Source organism: Protopterus annectens, chromosome 7.part0 (assembly GCF_019279795.1).
Source record: "Protopterus annectens isolate FY-2018-M chromosome 7.part0, PAN1.0, whole genome shotgun sequence".
Lineage (NCBI taxonomy): Eukaryota > Metazoa > Chordata > Ceratodontiformes > Protopteridae > Protopterus > Protopterus annectens.
Genome location: NC_056739.1, coordinates 1,393,082,348 through 1,393,103,586, shown reverse-complemented (window position 1 = coordinate 1,393,103,586; position 21,239 = coordinate 1,393,082,348). Strand labels below are relative to the sequence as shown.

Genomic DNA, 21,239 nt, shown 5'->3' with positions numbered 1-21,239 from the left:
CATTACCAGTTCTCTGTGCTGCCCTTTGGCTTATCTACTGTGCCCAGGGTCTTTACAAAGTGCCTGCCACCAGTAATGGCATTTTACAGACAGAAGGGGATTCAAATATACCCTTATCTGGACGACTGTCTTATTCAAGCGGACGACAAAGACACTCTACTTCAGCATCTAGCTTTTGTGCAGCATCTTCTACAGTACCATGGATTCACAGTGAATCTAAAGAAGTCAAATCTGGTGCCCACACAACAAATTACTTTCCTGGGTGTTCTTCTGAGTACTACAACCCAGATAGCTTCCTTGACACCAGACAAAAAAGCGCAACTGGCTTCTTCTTTCCAACACCTGGCTTCAATGAAACAGCTGACTGCAAGAAAGGTTCTGCAGGCTTTAGGTTACATGGCTTCCTGCATTCTCCTAATACCATATTCAAGACTGCATATGAGGAAACTACAGTGGTACCTCAAGAGTGTGTGGTCTCAGCATTACCACAGTTTGGAAACAAGTGATCACGATTTTGCCTTGTCTACAGCAAGAGTTTCTTTTGTGGGCTGAAGCCTGTCTCCAGAACAAGAGGCAGCCTTTTTGTCCTCTACCAACCAACCAAGTTCTGAGAACGGATGCTTCAGATTATCCCTGGGGAGCCCACATGCATGGGAGATGTCTTCAGGGTGTTTGGACAAAGGAGCAAATTCACCTGCACATACATTTGAAGGAGATGCTCGCTGTACAGAATGCTCTGATAGCCTTCAGGGACTTTCTTCTACCAGGGCAATTGTTGATAAAGACAGACAACACTACAGTGATGTGGTACATGAACAAGCAGGGGGGCTCTCACTCTTACCCCCTGTGCAGGTTAGCCATGGCTCTGTGGTACACTGCACTGACCTGCAGAGTCCGCTTACAGGCACAATTCCTGCCAGGAAAAGACAACACTCTGGCAGACACATTGAACAGGACACTTTCGGATCCACATGAATGGATGTTATATGTTCGGATATTAAGGATGATAGTACAGGCATGGGGATGTCCGGACATAGATCCTTTTTCATCCCCTCAGAATCATCAACTTCCAACATTCTGCACCAGGACCTACCACAGCATGGCAAGTGGATACCCTCATCTACTGTCTCAACAGGATGGCTGGATCCTGCACAGTCATGTCAAAACTCTGAATCTAGCTGACTGGCAGATCCAGGGTCTGTAAACACCTCTACTCTTTCCAATCAGGTAATGGATGTAATCCTTGAAGCTAGATGGCCCAGCACTAGGGAATCTTATGCAGGTAAATGGAAAAGATTTTTTTCCTGGAATCAAGTCCAAGGTGGTGATTCTACTGTTCCGAACATTCCCCTGATTTTAAAGTATCTGGCAGAGTTGTTACATATGGGCCTATCTTTTTCATCTATTAAGCTTCATGCTTCTGCTATTTCTGCACATTACAATACGGATCCTCCGATTTTTTTTTTTCTCATCCATTACTTAAACAATTTTTTAGAGGGGCTAAGAATGTTCGGCCCCCTATAAGAGCAGCTGTTTCCACTTGGGATCTTAGCTATGTTTTGGAAAAATTAACCTTGTCTCTTTTTGAACCTGCAGCTTCCACGAATTTAAAATTTTTGTCTTGGAAAACTGCTTTTCTTTTAGCTATAACCTCTGCTAGAAGAATTTTGGAATTGCAAGCACTCATGGCTGTGGAACTCTTCATTATTTTTCATCAGGGCAGGGTATCCCTTAGGACTAATCCCACCTTTATGCCTAAGCTGGTTTCGGCAGTGGCCTTGAATCAGACTCATTTGCCTACTTTTCATCCTAATCCTCAAAGTGAGGAAGAAAGTCTTTTGCACTCTTTGGACATGCACAGGCAGCTTCATTTTTACCTGGACAGGACCAAGATATTCAGGAAATCTGACCAATTGTTTGTCGCTTATGCTTCTACTGTTCTAGGGAAAGCAATCACTAAGCAAACTATTTCTAAGTGGATTGCCCACTGCATCAAGTTCTGTTACTCTTTTCATGGCAATCCAGTTCCTGTTAATATTAGGACTCATTCTACCCGGGCTACTGCTGCTTCAGCAGCCTTTCTTTGTGGGGTTCCTACCAAGGATATTTTAGAGGCTGCTACTTGGAGTTCTGTGCATACTTTTTCTAAGCATTACAACCTCCCTCTCTATTCTAAATCTAGGGCAGGTTTTGCTTATGTGGTTTTGCAAGGTTTTGTGGCCGCTCCTTCTGTTTCTCCTCTAGGCTCCCTTTCTTAGCTTTGGGACTCAACCCTACAATCATGACTGCAACAGTGAACCACGAAGGACATAGTACAGTTGTGTACTCTTACCATAAATGTAGATGTTCGAGTGTGTTCACTGTTGCAGTCTGAGTTACCCTCCCTCCTACCCCCTCTTTTGATTTTTCTTTGAGTATTGTCTGTTATGAGGTATTTTGGCTGCTGAGGTTTTGGGCACCTGACATCTGGGGCAAGAAAAACTGGGGTAATGGCGTCGGCTGAGGTCTTTAAACTTCCTGGCGCATTGACGCCAGGATAAAAGCGACCTCAGCTGACGCCCAATCCAGACTTTGGGATTCTAGCCGATCGAGGGCTGCTGCTGGCAGGAAGAACCCTACAGTCATGACTGCAACACATGAACATCTACATTTATGGTAAGAGTACACAACTGTACTTTCACCAGGGTGGCTTGTTTTTTTGGCAAGACCTGTTTTTAATGCAGTGAAGTACAGATGATTCTATCCAACTGCTTAAGTGGTTATACAGGCCATTGCTGAAACTGAAAAATAAAAAAGGAAAATGCCACAGGACCAGAAAAACTTTTAATAAGCGCTTTTGTCAGCAAGTACACTTGACTTCATGATGAAGTCAAGTGTACTTGCTGATGAAAGCTCTTATTAAAATTTAGTTTCTCCGGTCCTGTGGCGTTTTCCTTTTTTAGTTTGTCTTTGAAAAATTCTTAAGCATTTTTGAGCTTGATGGGGTATCTGGCCTTATAATTACATTGAACAAGACTGATTTATGGTCTGATCTTATCAGGGAGGACATCATACAGGGGAGTGTGCAATGCTTTCCCATGTTAGTGAGTACTATGTCCGGGACATTTGCTCCTCTTGTGGGTGTGCTGTGATGTTACCAGAATTGTTTTTTTTTTTACATTAAATACTTCACTTTGCAAGTAATCCATAACTTTAGTTTCTATTTCTTTAACATTTCCATTACCAATCCTCTTTTCTGCTTTCCTGTTTTGTTTTCTTTTTTTTTTGTATTGTAAAATTTTCCATACCCAGGTTCCTTTGCCAGAATTTCTCCTCAAATATTTTGGTGCTGCTTTTTTGTATTGATTAGTTTTGCTTTTTCCTTTGCATAAATATTGTACCATATTAAATCTCTATTTCTTTCCCAAGTCAATATTTCTTCTTCAGATGTCTCCCACTCCTGTTGTTTCTCTTCACTTTAGGGACTCTTTGTTCCATCATGCTGTGACATAGCCTGTGTTAGACTTTCTACACAGACTTCTTCACTTTGCAGGTATCCTATAACTTCAGCTTCTTAATTATTTAAATTCTACTTTACTAATCTTCTGTTCTACATTCCCCCTTTGTGGTCTTATTTTTTGTATTGTGAAATTTTCCATATCTGGGTGCCTTTGCCTCTGTTTCTCTTTAAATATCTTTGGGCCTGCCTTTGTTGTATTGATTAATTTGACTTTTTCCTTTGCATGAATATTGCACCATATCAGATCCGTATTTCTTTCCCATGTCCATATTTCTTTTTTTATACCTTTCAAAAATCTATAGATTTTGTTCTTTATATTTTCACACTTCCTCAGTCACTTCTTTTTCAGCCAGCCCACATTTCTTTGCCAATATAATGTTTTTCATGGATCTTTTGTATTAATGAAAACAAATTTGCATTTGAAGCTTTTGACAGTTTTTCTTGTGCAAGTATTTTTCTATTCTCTAATTTCTCTCTTAAACTTTTTGTATATCTTCTATCCAGAAATTCTGGGCTTCTTGCATAATAATAAAAATACATAATCTATTCCCTATTTTCAGTTGTCGACCTTATCATCTCTATTTCTCATTTTTGGCCTGTCAATTTTTGTGGTTATTGTGAACTACTACTTCCTTCTACAACAAAGGGCCTTCCTTCCCCTAAGCCTGGAATGTCCTCATGAATTGGAAGCTGAGAGTTCCTTTGTAGGAATGTTTACATTTCTTGAGGAATCTCAACTGTAATTTTTTTCCAGTCCTGGCACCAGTGTGCCTATCAGGATTGGGCACTTTTTATCCTGGGTCTTGTGCATTCAGTTGTCTTTTTTTTATTTTTTAACCTACTTCTAATATATGCTATATAAAATACAGTCCATATACCAGTGTCATCTTGGCGAGATTTTGTATAAATAGGGTCCACCTCATGAATGTACTCACCAAGACTTGAGGATGATTTTAGTTCCAGCAATACTACTCTCCTTTGCTTGCTGATTTTATTACCCCTCCATTTGGACCCCAAATTGCATGTATTACAATTATAATATGTTTGTATTCTGACAATTTATATGTATCTTATCGATATTTTGGTTTTCTCAATATTGTATGGTCAAACAATCATATTTTTTCTTCATTATAGTATGCCCAAATGATTCATCACCCTATGTATGTATGTATGTTATTCTCTCTCTCTCTCTGTATCTTGTGGAGCTTTTCAGCCAGGTCCTATGCAGAAAAGGGGTTTTCCACCCAGATGGATATTATTGGTCAACAAAAGCAATCAATAAATCAATAAATAAAGTAAACTAAAATACATTTGGGAAATCACAAACAGTATGGGTTAGTCTAGGATATAATTAATTTCTTTTACTGTTAATAAAATATATATATTTTCTGCAATACCTTCATTTTGTGGTCACATTTAAAGTTATCACTGCTGATTCACAGTGATGCAATGTTGTTTTTTGTTAATGTTTTGAGTGGCAGTATGTGTATGGCTAAAATGTTTTTGTCAGGAATAAGGGGGGAAGGGGAGGAAGTTAGTGAATGGCATGCATGTGTTTAAATTAGCTATGAATATGAAATTAGGAATGAGCACTGTAATGATCCTCACAGAAACTATCGCTCTCACACACACACACACACACACACACACACACACACACACACACACACACACACACACACACACACACACACACTCTCTCGCTCTTGTACAAAGGAATGCAATTTGGTGCATTGTTTCAGTTTCTGTGTATGTAAAGTGAACTGTTTCATTGTTTTACATTTTATTTATTTATGAAGCAAACTTAGTACAAAACTGTAGGACAGGATATGTAGTACAGTTTATTAGGGATCAAAGGCTTATTCCTGAAACTATTTGTTGAATGATAGACAGAGGATGACATGATAATAGTGCAAGGAGTAGAGCACAGAGACACACTGTGATGTGCACGCGGGAGTCCTGTGTGAAATATGCATCAGTATTGTGTTACAGTTGTGTATGTGTATGTGCATAAAAACACAATCAGGGACATTCTACAATATTCTCGACAGCTGAGAGCTATGCACAGCACAACTGGCATCATATCTTGGCTTAGATGCCTGAAAACAATACACAAATGGGTAACTATTTCCACAGAAGGAAACACACCATTTACATAATTTCCAAAAATGAACTTCAGCAAACATGAGGCTGCCAGCAGTGCAGCACACAAACACAACCTATTTCACCAGTGCACAAACATAACTGTAACTCCTTGAAAAGTAGCACCATGTAAAACAGTAAAACACCCTGTACAATACTGATTAGATTACAAAACTGAATGTCAATGCAGTCATTGGTTTTATCCTGCGCATACATCTCAATTTCCAGATGAGAGAATTGGGGGCAAAGGATCTTAAAATCAGGGACACCTAATTAGCATAACACATGCATGTTCAAATGAGCACATTAATACACGCACCCACACACGTTCAATTACACAACAGTTATGGACTTCTTTTGCTTTAGAAAATGTCTATTTTACTTTTGTAATTCCTTAATATGTCAGTGCCTCAGGTTTATAGTACAAAACATGTTTCCATCTGGTGTTCATGCAAATCAATGCAGCATTTATTGCTTCCACCTTCACTCACATACACATACACCTCCTTGGACCCACACGGAGCAAAATTTATATATATATATATATATATATATATATATATATATATAGATAGATATTTTAAGTTTTACATCTGCCATGTCTACCTCTCAGCCTCTTATAGCAAGAAAACTGGAAAGATGAAATGATGGGGGAGAGAGATAAAGGGCCAGGTTTTAAATATTGCTTATAAACTTAGAAAATTGCTAGAATAACAAGACTTGTGTTAGCATGTAGTTTTTGAAGTTTGAAGTCTGAAATTGAAATGCATGTCTTTTACTGACTTCAATCATCCATGATTTATCAGAAAACACTAATTTTATGAGGGACAGACTAAAATAAGAGGCAAAAATCTGGACAGTAGAAAGGTATTGCTTTACTTGTTTCCAGTATCAGATAGCTTACAAGTGTGCAACATGCCAAAACTGCGTTAGTAACTTATCAACTACAGTATTTGTATGTTGTTTAAAAAAAAATAAAAGTTTAAACAAAGTTGGAAACTTAAATGTATGTCATTCAATCCACAGCAATTTGCCAGAAAACAATACATTTTACTAGGAAAAAATATAAGGCAAAAATTTGGACATTTAATTATTGCCAGTTTGGCCACATGGCTAGCTAGCAAGTATTTACTGTCTTATTTTTAACTGTAGGATGGGGAAGTTTAATCCATTCGCAAGTCCTGTAGAAGTAGAAATATAAAAATAAAACCTCAGACCACTTGTGAATAATTCTTCCTCCCAGCAGGAGCTCTATCTGCGAACCACCAATGTATCGGCAAGTTGCACTGACTCCACCTCTCTCAGGTCCAAAACAATAAATATATATTTTTTCACAACCAACATGGTCCCGTTTGAGTTTCAGTAGGCACAACAGTCTGCAAAGACTGATCTTTCTTGCTGCATAGTATTCCTTCTTGTTCAGTAGTTCAAAAACAAGCTTACCACTTGCCATCCTGTTCTGATTATAAATAGACTGAGTGGGCCTAATTGAAGATGGAAAACATATCAGGTCTGCTCTGGCACGTAAGCAGTAACAAGGAAGAAACTAACCGGCCAACAGCTTGCAAATTAGATGCAGTAAAGTGATGCTCTGATTGGCTGAGACAGCTTCAGCTGGAACAGAGTTCGCTTTACTTCATATCTAGGGTGCACAAGCACCCAAAGTGGGCAGTCGGGAAGTTAAGCTTATTTAAGCTTAAAAATGGGTGCTCCCAGGCAATTTGGGATGATTGAGAGTTATGATCTTGCCACAGTTGAAGCTTAGTAAAAGGTAAGAGCAAGTCTCTTGATAAAAGCCTGTCAAGCTTCAATATTTCCAGCTCTTCCCTAGTAGTTGACCAAAGATGACATCATGCTGGGGGCAAAGATTCAGAAAAATACATTTCAGAATGCCATCAGAAGCTCTGTCTTGACAGTTTCAGCTAGGAAATAAATAATTCCATGAAAGAAAACACATATAACACTTAGTGTTGCAACCTGCCCCTCTTTTCTCAGGACAGTCCCTGTTTGGGCAGTTGTGTCCTGCAAAAAAAAAAAAAAAAAAAAAAAAAGAAAAAATTGCAAATGTACTAACATTTTAGGGTAAAAATTATTTCCTATGTTTTCTTTAATAATTGTGTAAAACAATTATTTTGTATCAGAAACACCTAAATAGCATATAACACTGCATGAACATGTCAAATGCGACAGGAATACGCTTTTAATTTGACAAAAAATTGAAGTTTCTTAAGAATTACATCACGCAGATATCCCCAATATTTATGATAGACCACACTGACCCATTAAGGCAGATCTTCATAAGCAGATCTTGTAATAGATTCAGCCCATCTCCTTACTTCTCTCTACATCTAAATATATCTTTAATATACCTATTTTTAACAAAGTGATTGCATTTTCACTTTTATCTCATTAAAAACTATGTCCCTTATACTATCTCTCTTCTTTCAATTAACTTCAATATGTTTTTCTCTCTTCTTTGCTGCTATAGTGACTTCCAGTGTATATAGTTTTTAGGTTTCATGTTTTTCTTTATGTATTGTAGATCTATGTCTTCGGTTGTTGTATTTCTTTTGTATTATTGAAAAATTGAATAAAGAGATTTTTTGAAGAAAAATTTAAGTTTGGCTCTTTGCACTGGCTTTACATATGGCATGTTGAAACCCTAATAACAGTTGCCGTGTCTGTAAGTGATACTGCTATTGTAATACATGCAAAACAAAAGCAGAGCACTTAAAAAACTGTAACAAATCACTTTAAACAAGAAAGTTCCATTTAAAGTATCAAGTTCAGTGGCTTTGTCCTTTCTGATGTAATTTAGGATTTCTTAACCATAGTGTTTAAAATGAGAAGACATTGAACACTGGGGGTGACAGAAACAGATGCTTTTCCATTCTGACTATTTAGAATCTTTCCCAGGCTCTTCATACAGATTAGCAAATAGACCAATTATCTTCCTTGGTTCAGACAGTCAGCCTCAGCATCTACAATATTAACTTTTTCTAGATCAGTGTTGTGCAAATCTAAAGAATGACTTCTTATAATTTCCATTCTGGTTTAACCTTATAATTTCTTTTTGCATATCTGTTCTAGCATATTCCTTATAAATATCCAAATTCCTACTAGATGGAGTACATTTTAAAAAATTTCAGCCCCTTCTTTTTTCCTTAATACTATTATTTAGTTGCATATTCATTCCAAGAGGCCTGCTTTTCCTAACCCTTATTCTTTTATAAAGCTATGCGCTTGTCCATTAACAATCCCTCACCCACTATTGCAAGCTATAGATATAGGTCTACACAATCACATGCAAACACACGCACACACACGTACACACACACACACACACACACACACACACACACACACACACACACACACACACAAACACACACACACACACACACAGACACACACACACACACACACACACGGATTGCAACAAACAAGAGAACAGGCCACATATAATACACTTTGTGTTTTGTATTGCAAGTGATGAAGAATTTGCCCTTGAGCTCTGGCGGATGAATCCAATTCACAAATCTGGACCATATCCAAATGACCTATAACATAATCTGTATGAAAACCTGAAAAACAGTGGAACATTTCCTCAGAGTACTGAAAGGAAGCTTCTGATGTCCACATATCTCAGTAGGGGCACTGCAATACAGTATAGACATATGCAGCAAGATCTTTATTGTGAGTGCAATGCTGCACAGCATGGCATTGTGCAAACACATGGAGCAGTTGGTAAATATCATAACAAGGCCTTCCATGCCTGTCATAGCAGCATCAGCAGCATCAACAGCAAAAGAAGGGCAGGGTAAAGAGTCAGTGGAGGAACATGTGCCAGTGGTAGCAGTGCTACAGCTATGACAGAGGTGGGTGCAATAAATTGCATAACTGACAAACAGGCAGTATCTTGTCCACAGCTATGATTCAGGGCATAGTCAAAACAAAACAAAATGATGCATGCATTTTCACAAATAGGCTGTATAGGGCACTGCGCAGACTGCCCATACTACAACATCAGATATCATTATACTAGACAGGTTAGTGAGCTGGGCAGGGCATCATCACTTACACAGATGGTGGTGGTGGGGCACAATGTCAGGTGACTGCATCACTATAATATGAGCTAGGGCCATGGGAGATGAACACAGTAGCCATGTGCACTGTGAAATTGTGGGGATTCAGGTATCTTATCCTCCAGTGTTAGGGTCATTCTGCCATATAACCATTGATAGTGTCCACTGTGTTGGTTTGTGTTGCTATGACTCAGAGTTGTCAGTGACAGTAACGGGGCAGAGCTATGGAAATGTTAGCATGCATGCATCTTGCTGGGGCTTCTCTCTGTTGAGGCTGATGAGAGCATCATTGACCATGACCTGGACAGTGTCCATAATGAGGAGGGTTGGCAGTCTATGTGCTCCTAGGGGTGACTCCCCTTTTACGTATTGTAGCCATGAATCAGCATATGATCCTGAAACCTTGTACCACTTGTGTCATGTTCTTGTCATGGTTTCTGATGTTCACAGCTTGACCCCCCCCCCCCCCAGCCACAGCCAGACAGTACTGTATCATGCCCGTGTCATGTGTTCCTAGTTAAACATGTATCACTATAGTACTGCCTTACTCTCATTGGCATCTACAGCAGGGTTTATTGTTGTTTCTAAGGTACCTTCCTGAACTCTGTGATGCTCCTCACATACAGATATTTTCTAAAATTCCTCTCTTTTGAAGTTGCATGGTTACAAACAGTGTTACACAAAGTGGCACTGACACTTTATATTGTGCACTACAATTAGTGTGGTGGCTATCAGAGATGTAGCTAGATATTTTTGCACCTGGTGCCACTTCTCCCCATTCCCCTGATCTGGTGGCTCTCCTCAACATTAAGAGCAAAAAGGGAAAAAATGTTTACAGTCATGTCCTGGCCATGCTGTGCAGCACTACATTGTGCGATGTGACTAATGATTAATGAAAATGCATCTGCATACATGGAGCTGCCATTTTGCTCCTTGTGTAGATGTGCCTTAGTGGCAGTGGCTACGTTAGGAACTGTGGAATACAAAGTTCCAGTCTGATGTGCTAGTGAGAACAGGAATTTCCTGTTCTTCCTGCACATAACCTTCATGGAAGACCTACTGGGAAGTTATGATGGCCCACTGGAAGGTTGATGCCCAACTTGAGGTGTCTGGAATGCTGAGTGACGACACTAGCATCACCCCCTTTGGTGAGTAATGCGTCCATGGGTACAGTGACCTGAAATAACACCACCCGAACCTACTTTTGGGAGAAGAGGTTCAGGAGAAGGGGGGGCTGAAATATACTGAAAATATATATAGTCTTTTCCAAAATCATTGTTCTCTGCTTTAACTGTTGTACATATATGCTTGAGTACATATGTTGCTTTTCAGTGGTGGAAGAGCAGTAGCTTTACATAAGTGGGTACCTCAGAAGGCAGCAGCACCCCTCCAAACAGCAGGGTATGTATTATGTCTGTCTCAGTCTACTGTAAAACTGCAATTGTGTTTGTAGCATATGTGTGTGAGAATTTTTTTTTTTGCACTGTGCTGAACCTTCCACAGGTCCACATTTGGAAGAGAAGGAGATAAGGCAGTGGTCACCTTGGCTTGTGATGTACACTGCCTCTGGCAATGAGTCACTAGTTCAATGGTTCAGCCTGTGGGCTACTCCCCTTTGTCATTTACTTCTCAGAAGTCAAAGCAAATATTAAGGGTTCATGGCTAACCAAGTCTTTAGATGACTGTAAACTTATTATAAACTACCCAGTGGACTCCAAAATCCTCCAAAGGGGGGTTTCAAAATCAAATATCTGGTGTCAAAACCATGGACTAAAACATAATGCCAAGGAATTTATAACTGTATCCATCAGCAAGCATGGCTTTCCTTGTAACTAAATAGATTATAAAACACCATGGACACATGTAAAGTTCAGATATTAGGTGTACAGGACCAAGAAAGTTGCCAAAAGGGTACCAAAAAGTCACCAACCAGCACCTTTTTTTTAAAAAAATACACATGCTGAAAAAGTCAGCAAACTATTTTACTAGCAAAAAAGGGTCAAAATATACTGTCTTTGGCCAATGCCTTCTTCAGTCTAAGATAAGTACTTTAAATTGAAAGATTGCACTGTTCCAAATTATTTCTGAAGTCTGCTGCTGTATTTCATATTATTTATTGCATTTTTTCCACATTTCGTCACTGTAATGTGCATTTCCTTTTCCTTGGTCTCTCTGCTACTAGTGTTCTTTGACATTGCCTTAAAGTGTCTGTTCCTTATTGCTGGCTTTCTGCCTTAGAATCACCTTGTAATTAATTGTTTGTTTCTGGTACCTTTTCACTTTTGGCTAACTAAAGTGTGTTTTTACATTATGAAGACTGGGACTGCATTTCTAGTTCTAGTAGCAGTAGAAAGGTAGCCTGGTCTATCCAAGTTGGGAAACACACAGAGAGGCTTAAAGTAAGACAATTTCATTGGCCAGAGGACTTTTTAATTGGTTTAGTCACTTTTATTTGAGTCTATAAATTCTATTGCTCATTGCGCAGCAGCATTTAGTAGTGCCTTGTATAGATGCAGGCACCTAGAAACTAAATTTTCTCTATAAAACTTCCCATGTGACTTTACCCAGCACTTAGTTGTGCAAAAAACAAATTGTTTGCAGGCTGAGGAGTACTACTGCATGAATCCAGTCATACATAGCCTAGCTGTAGTTTCTATGCTGATAGCACCCAAGTTAGCCAGCTGTAAACCCCTGCTTTTCCAATCCTTTGTAGCTAGAAAAATGATCTGTCACCATGGATGGGCACTTTCCAAGTTTGTCTGCCACCAGCATTGTAGATATGGGCATTCTGAGACAATGTAGGAATTGTTTCATGTTCGGTGACAAATAACTAATCCTTAGAGAAATGGATACAGGATGTGGGAGATGTAATTACACAAGGTTACTGGATGCAAGACTCTCACACAAAAGCACTTAATATAATCAGGTTGTCAATAATGTAAGCATTACACCAACCATACATAACTGACCCAACACATAGACCCACAAAGCCCCAAAAACCTTCTAGACATTCATCCTACAAAAATAAACATCAGCAACCCTAAAAGCACTCCACCAAGCCAACACCCAACACAATACATACAACCAAACCCTTTGGAGCCTTAACTACAAAGCTCATAAGGCAAGCCAACAGACTACCTAATATTTTAGTCATAGGAGACTCCACTGTGAGACATACAGATGTCCCACTCACCAGAATGAATAAGGAGAATATCACAGTCAGTTGTCTATCAGGCCAGGATATGCCAAATTACCCATGCACTCAAGTCATTAGACCACAGGTGCCAGTATGACTCAGTCATAGTCCATGTGGGTGTTAATGACCAGAGATATACCTCCCTGAACTATATAAAGAGAGACATTATGGAGCTCTTAGACTATATGCCCCAGGCTGGTATGTGCCTAACATTAAGAAGCATTCTGCCTTCAGAAAGGATGATAATACAATATGAACAGAAGATGATTAGCTTCAATAATTGGCTTAGTTTCTGGCATCATTCCAAGGGGGTACAATATTTGTATGCATAGGAGGATATGGGCAACAGACCACATTGCTTTGCCAAAGATGGTCTGCACCTGTCCCCTCTAGGTTTTCAAATATTGGCTAAAACATTGTCCTCCCCCATAGTAACTTTTTAGGCAATGCCAAACTGAGAAACCTTCTGTCATAACAAAACCAGCCCAAGCCAACCAAAAAGGATTACTGCTGAATTCCAGGAACCTAAACAAGGAACCCCCACTCCCTCCAGGCTTGTCTTACCCTGGAGAATGTGGACATCTATGCAGCTACTGAGAAATGATTTAAAGCTGTGGAGAGCATATCAGATACACAGGACTACAATGATTTCCACACATTTAGACCAGCTACTACACAGGCAGTGACCAAAGTGGGAGGTTTTGCAATCTATATCAGCAACAAACTCACCTGAAGACTAGTTAAACAGGACATTGTGCTTGGGCTTTTCCTTATCCAGATTTCCATAGTCAAAGTCATATATCATATCCCTGCAAGATACAGGTCACCACTTATGACCTAAGAAACCCAGATATCATACTTGGACTTACTGGAGGCACTCACCATTCAACCCAATACCATATTCATGGATGACTTCAACTACTTCCCTATAAATTATAGAGTACAACGCCCCTTTTGGAATGTACCTCACAAGACATCTGCAGCAGCTGGAAAGGCCACAGAAGTACCTCACAAAGAGGATTACTGACCTCAAACAAATGCCCTACACTGACCGCCTCAAAAAACTCTAGCTTTACTCCGTAGCATATCGCCTACTTTGAGGTGATCTCTGCCTAACATATAAAGCTATGTCAAACCCAGATCTGTTGGACATGCTACACCTAAAGAAATCCCAATCCCTCCGAGCTACACGCTCTAGGGACCTAAACCTTGTCACCACAATAAACAGGACACGCTGGAGGGATAGATTCCTGTCCCAGAGACTTCCTATACTCTGGAACAAGCTAACCATCTATGTCAAGCAAAGTTATTCATTAGCACTCTTCAAGAAAAATCTTGATGAGTGGATGGGAAATAGGAAATTCACCCCGGGGATCACTTCTGTGTCTCTGCTGGACAGTGGCACAGGAAAATAACTTTCATGGGTGGCGTAAGCTATGGAACCTTGCTGGCTAGGCTTATGTAGGCCCTTGGGCCAATAGCTTAGTACCTACCTATGAACCTATGAACACCAAACTTACAGGCCCAGAAATTCATGTACTTTGTAAACAAACACCTTGGATCATATGCCCATTAGGGGTGCAAACATATCTGACCTGGTAATCACAAACATGGCAGAATGCTGTACTCCCAGTGTAATATCCTCTCTGGTAAGGTCAGACCACAGAGTTATCTCCATCATAAAAAAATCAGTTCTGTGCCCCTGGCTAAAAACATTTAAGAACTATTCCTAGGCAAACTTCCTACTACTAAGTGATAACTTGTCAAAATTTCAAGCCACCCCCCCCCCCACCACAAACCTTGAAAACACAGATGCAGAATTATTCACAGAAATCTTGTACAATCATGTCAGTAAATGCACAGAAATAGCTGTGCCTACCAGAAATAAGCCCAGAACTAACTCAGAAAGCAAACTACCCTTGCAGAATCCAAACATAAACAGGTGGTCCAACAAAAGAAAAAAGTCATAGCCAAGATTAGGAAGTGCTGTGCCCAGCATGGTAAAGACACTCTAATTAATATAAACAAAGAACTAAGAGGGCAAATTAAGTCAACTAAAGCCACATTTAAGGTAAAGATAGCCTCACAGGCAAAGGACAACCACAAGGCATTCTTTAGCTATGTCTGAAACCTCAGAGGCAGTACACAGCAGTTTGCAGAACTGATTATTATGGAGCCATCTACAGGGAGCTGGAAGGCATGGCAAATCTGAAGGCCAACAAATAGACATCCAGTTTTAACCCCTTCTCCCTCCTCCTGGACACCTGAAATATCATCAAATATAAACCCAATTATCACTAGGGAGCAGGTCCTAGATGTGCTGTCTAAGGCCAAAAACACTGCATTGACAGATCCTAATAATATCCATGAATGCCTCCTGAGTAACCTGAAATATGACCTATTGGGACCACTGGAGTCACTGTTTAACCATAGCCTTCGGACAGGCTTTGTGTGTCAAGTGACTAGAGAACTGCAGTGTTCATCCCTCTGCACAAGGACTGGCCATCGACAGACCATGGGAACTACAATCCAATAAATCTGACTAGTCTTGCATGCAAAGCCATGGAAAGAATGATCATGGAAATGATTCATAAAGACATAGAAAACCTTCAAACACTGGATCCAACCCAGTTTATTTTTGTCAAGGGCATATCATGCCTACTCAGCCTGATGGACTACTTAGCCTGGTGGACTTCTTTGAAATGGTCACCAAGGCAATGGATGACAGTAAAATGGTGTATGCTGCCTTCCTTCGCCTAGCTAAGGCATTTGATACAATACTCCACTTGGACATTGTAAACAAACTCATGGATATAGGCCTAAACCTCTGTGTTATGCACTGGATAGCCAGATGACTCTCAGACAAGACCCAGGAAGTTAGGATAGGGGCAACGACCTCCAGAAAAAGTCTGTTCACTAGCAGAGTTCCCTTAGAGATTTATGGTGGGTCTACTTTGTTTGGCATTGACGTCTTGGAAGTCAAGGCCATTGTCAAAGGTCAATGGCTGACCAGACAGTAAGGACTACCACAGACAAATGACTGGTGCTAAAGCCATGGCTTAAAACTCAATGCCAAGAGATGCATGATAGGAAATTGCTTCATGAATAACACACCCCTAAGAGATGAACCCTAGTCAGGGATTTGCGTACATATGTAGAGAGTAACCTGGCTTCAGACTAACATATCTCTAAGGTATTAAGGAAATCATTCTATGTTGCTCAACTTTTAAACAAGGGCATGGTATCTAGGCCCAAAGAAATGATTGTTCCACTGTATTATGCCCTCATCAAGCCAATCATTGAGTACAACGCCCCCTTCAGTTTTCACATGACCAGGCACATGGAATAACTGCAACTTCCACAGAGATTTCTCACAAAAAGAATCCAGGGCATAAACAGCATGGCTTGTGCAGATCACCTCAAAGCCCTATCTCTATACTGTGTTTCCTAAAGATTTTTGAGAGATTGTCTATGCCTGGCATACAAGATACCCATGGATCCCACTCTGATGGACGTTTTGCATATCTTTTGGTTTGGCTACTTTGCCTGAGAGTTATAGAGAATCCGCTTCATCTAAAGCCATCCTCTGCTAAAAGAAAGAAAATAAGAATAATTTGCACTTCTTCTGATTATTTTTACTGTATTTCACAAGAACCTGTATTAACGGTTGCATTTCTTGCAGATTAGTAGAGTTTCAAAGCTGAACTGTTTCCACTGCTGCTGTAGTACTAAATTACATTGTGTCTGCTAGTTTTACAGGATAGTAGTATCTCGATTGTGTGGTTTCCCTGCACCTGAGCTCTAAATTCTTTTACATTAAGATGGTTTACTAACTGCACTCTTGTGGCAGAAGTGTGCTGTAGCAAACCTATCTGAGTTGGGGGCTGCTGGCTGAAAGCTTATTGTGTATTTTCATGATTTGTCTGTAGACTTTGCTGTTGTAAAATGTGTTTTTCTGATTCTATATAAGCCCAGTGTTTGAGCTAGGCTGCTCTCAGTACAGCGGTGGTCAGATACAAGATGCAAACATGTTCTATTTAAAATATCCCTTTGAATAACTATCTCTGAAACCTTCCCCAGTCCTTTTGTTGTTCTAGGACCATCTGAGTTGTGCTCAGAGCAACATCGCCTTGTTGGATAGCTGCAGTTCACACTGAGTATAGCACCCATTCTTCATCTATGTGTTACCATCACAGTCCAGTTAAATCTCCCAACTCTTCTCCTGGTTAAACCCATAGTAAAAAAAACCCTGAAACCATGGATAGGCACTTTCCTGCTATCTCTGTGGCCAGCCTGATGGACATGGGCATCCTCAGGCAATGCAACAATTGTCTTATGTATACTGACAACCAAATAATCGTGAAACAAACACAGTATGTGAGAGATGTAGTTACACTGTGAAAACTGAGACATGACTCTCACATACTGACACATCAAATGACAGGTTGTCAGCACACGCACATGCTTTTACTCCCTAAATAAGGTCTTAATACCTAAACCCACATATGTTATGGTAAGTTTACTTACACAGCTGTACTATGTTTATCATACTGATCACTGCTGCAGTAGGCTTTGGTATATGAGTAGATTACCATAGTTTGAACAATTGAAAATTGGAAGGGTAGGTCCAGAAGCCCCTAGTTTAATATACTTGGTCCCTCTAAATATATCTGGCATCACCTCATTTTATTTCAAATCATTAAATCTGACATTCAGCAGAATCAGAAAAATCACTTTTTTGTTTTAACTTCTTGCAAACTGTGGCTACTACACTTAATTTAAAACATCACTGTTGCTCAAGCAATAATTTGAAATGGGTTGGCATAGGAGAAGGTACATAGAAAATAAGATGTGATCACTGCATTAGTATTTATCACTTGCCACTGTTTACATTTCTGAATGTTTTCACTGCCATACTTGTACTTCATAATCCACTGGGCGTAAACAGTTATTTGAACTCCACAATGAAGTCTGCTGTGTACAAAGTATATGCATTTTCAAACATGTCAAGATCAATGCATGTTTATGTTCCTTACAGCCCAAGCCAGTTCTACAACGTGGTGGTAGCTCTGCCTCTCTGCACAACAGCACGATACGTAATACCATCTTCCAGCTCATGATCCATACTCTTGACCCTCTGGGAGAAGGTAAGGCAATGGGATGTGTAAAAGAGGACAGGACATGTTTTGATTTAGTACATTACTCTAATGGTGCATGACTTCTAAAACCAAAATATGAGCAGTGTGTGCTGAATATGTTATACATATTGACCACTGAGCCTGTACATTTCCATTTTAGGCTTAGTACTATGTACAGTTATCCAGGATGCAGCCTAATCTAAATTATGTTAGTGTTACTGTACTGTTTAGAATCTGATGCATTTCTAATATATTATTCATATCATGGCCTGATACACATTACAGAATGTCCCTTAAAGTTTGCTATTCCTAAATGAAGATTTTACAGATCAGTATATCTGCATCTGCAGGCTCATCCTTATCTTCAAGCTCATCTAAAATATTTAGTTTTAACCGAAGATTTTTATTTTACTTACTGTACTTGTTGAGCAGACAAGCCCAATGGACAAATTGTGTCTTTCCAGGTGCAGCCCGGAGGCACTGTCTGGTTAAGTGACTTTCTCAGAGTAACATAGTAGGCAAATGAAGATGGAAGGTATCAAACTCTGTGCACAGAGTGCCGCTTATTAACAATTCAGTGTTTTAATCCTCTGAGCTACTTGACAGATTTTATGAGTTCAAACTGCAGATGTAAAGACGTTATTTTTTTTTTCATTAAGTATGTGAGTTGATAAGACTGCTTTATTTCAGAACTTCTTAGGTGCTGTGTCTTATTATGGATTAATTTAAAGTTAAGTACAGATTAAATGTACCATAAATTCGTATGTATGTACAAACCACTTGCAAGTTGCACAGGTTACTTCTCAGTCGCTCATGATTTTCATGCCCACCCATACTTTTAAGGCAAAAATTCAAGTAACTCAGAAAAATGTCAAAAGAGTGTGTGTGCATGTGGCTGTGTATGTATGTATATATGATTTCACTCAAATGATCGAACTCTCAAGAGTTCAAGTGCTTGATTATCAGCTGCAGAGTTCAAAAATGAACTTTTCAAAAGCTGCTGCTTTTTAGGTATGTGAGATAATGGTACAGTGAGTATCGGGGAATTTGCAGTTTCCCTACTGTAATGCGACCCTAGAATTAGTATTCATAATTAGTGTGTGTGTGGGGGGGGGGGTCCAAGGAGGCTTTCCCCTAGAAAAAGTGTTTTCATTTCTTCACATCTGTATGATTGAAAGTTTTGTGCATCTGAATCTTTGAGATTCAAATAATTTTCATCTGTGTATTAGTCTTTGAACTTTATATAATTTGAAAAATTGACAAAGACTCATACACACACACATGCACACACACACACACACACACATATATATATATATATATATATATATATATATATATATGTGTGTGTGTGTATATATATATATATATATATATATATATATATATATATATATATGTGTGTGTGTGTCTGTATATATATATATATATATATATATATATATATATATATATATATATATTTATATATATATATATATATATATATATATATATATATATATATGGTTCCCCTTCATAGAGTAGAACATTCAGAAACTTGAAATGCATATGGTCGACACCATATGCTTGAATTTTGGAAGCTTGACTTCGTGAAAGGGAACAAAAAAAAAAACATAACACAAAAAAGTGTTTCTGCAGGGGGTCAAGCCACCCTGCACCCCCCACCCCCTGCTGCGTATTTATTCCAACTCTGAGATCACACTACAGCGCAGAAAGGGAAATCTCCTGCTCTGCGCTGTATGCCGTTCCCCATTCACACAGTCGAGCTTCTACAATTTCGAGCATATGGTCTCGGCTATATGCATTTCGAGACTGTGGCCATTCGACTTTGTGAAGGGGAACCATATATATATATATATATATATATATATATACATATCTATATATATCTATATATATATATCTATATATATATATATATATATTTATATATATCTATACACATATATATGTATATATATATATATATATATATATATATATATATATATATAGGTCCCTATCATTTCAGTGAAAAATCTGTCAACTGAATGGCATTTTCAGTGCAATTGCATCGACATGCCATTTGTCAGACTGTTCATACTGAGATTGCAGTACAGTAAGGATTCTGAAATTTGCCCATTCTCCACTGTAGTGCGATCTTGGAGTTGGTATTTATAATTAGTGGGAGTGTGGGGGGACAGCCCTCCACATGAAGGGATTTCGATGAACGGCATTTCCAATGAAATGCTGTTCACTGAGCTGACCATTCGATAAAGTGATATGGACGCTATATATATGTGTGTGTTTGTGTGTGTGCGTGTGTGTGTGTGTGTGTGTGTGTGTGTGTGTGTGTGTGTGTGTCTGTGTATGTATATTTCCTATTCAGATGGTCAGCTTTGGAAAACTTGGAAAAATCAGGACCTGTGCAAAAAAAAAAAAAAAAAGAAAAAATGCCTACAGTCTTTCTGCTTCATTATTCTAGTCTTTCTAATATGAAGGTCAGAAGCCATTGTAGGAAAGGCACATTTGTTTCACAGGGTTGTGGTACTGACTGTAAGAATCAACAATAAGCTTTTGACTTTCAGCTTTCCATTTGTGCTTAAAATCAGTTTTGCTGGTATGCTTTTTAGATAGAACCTGTATTCATAAGTCTAGATCACAAAAAGACCAAAAGCATGCATGAGATGTGAAGAACAAAATGGCAAAAGTTATGTTTAAAATATGACACTACACATGCATGAAATGCAGAACATCGATGCTAAAGGTTGCAGAATACACTGATCTGTAATTCACTAGTATACCCCGCAGCCAAACTAAATCTGTTTGTGACACTCTCACACATTACCATGTGCATCCGCCAATGAACATAATGTATTGCTAACATTACTGTCCATTTTTGGCTTCTTGTAAGTTGATATGTTTTCTTAGCAACCGGGAATCCCTCCTAACATCAACCTATTGCACCCAGCCCAAACTAACAAAAAGAGAAAAAGGGACCGAAATTTAAATGAAACATCATTGTCATTGGTGGATGTACATGGTGACACGGACCAGGCAGGTGAGTTATTGTGCAAGATCACCGTCCAGCTGTGCTTGAAGTCTTGCCCTATTTCCAAGTGCAGTGTGATTTCAGACGTGGTATATATACTTAGCATGGGGTGGGAGGGGGTGCAGGGGTGCTTGCCCCCCTGCAA

General features: G+C 39.2%; 1 protein-coding gene across 2 annotated transcripts in view; it reads left to right on the top strand.

The window, feature by feature from the left end:
• The window catches only part of LOC122807057 (sodium/potassium/calcium exchanger 1-like), a 673,329-nt gene that overhangs the window by 323,925 nt on the left and 328,165 nt on the right, over positions 1-21,239 (top strand). For both annotated transcript variants that reach the window (XM_044077982.1, XM_044077981.1), the window contains exon 4: positions 17,961-18,069. In XM_044077982.1, the coding sequence (XP_043933917.1) occupies positions 17,961-18,069 (109 nt within the window). The remainder of the gene's footprint in view (positions 1-17,960; positions 18,070-21,239) is intronic.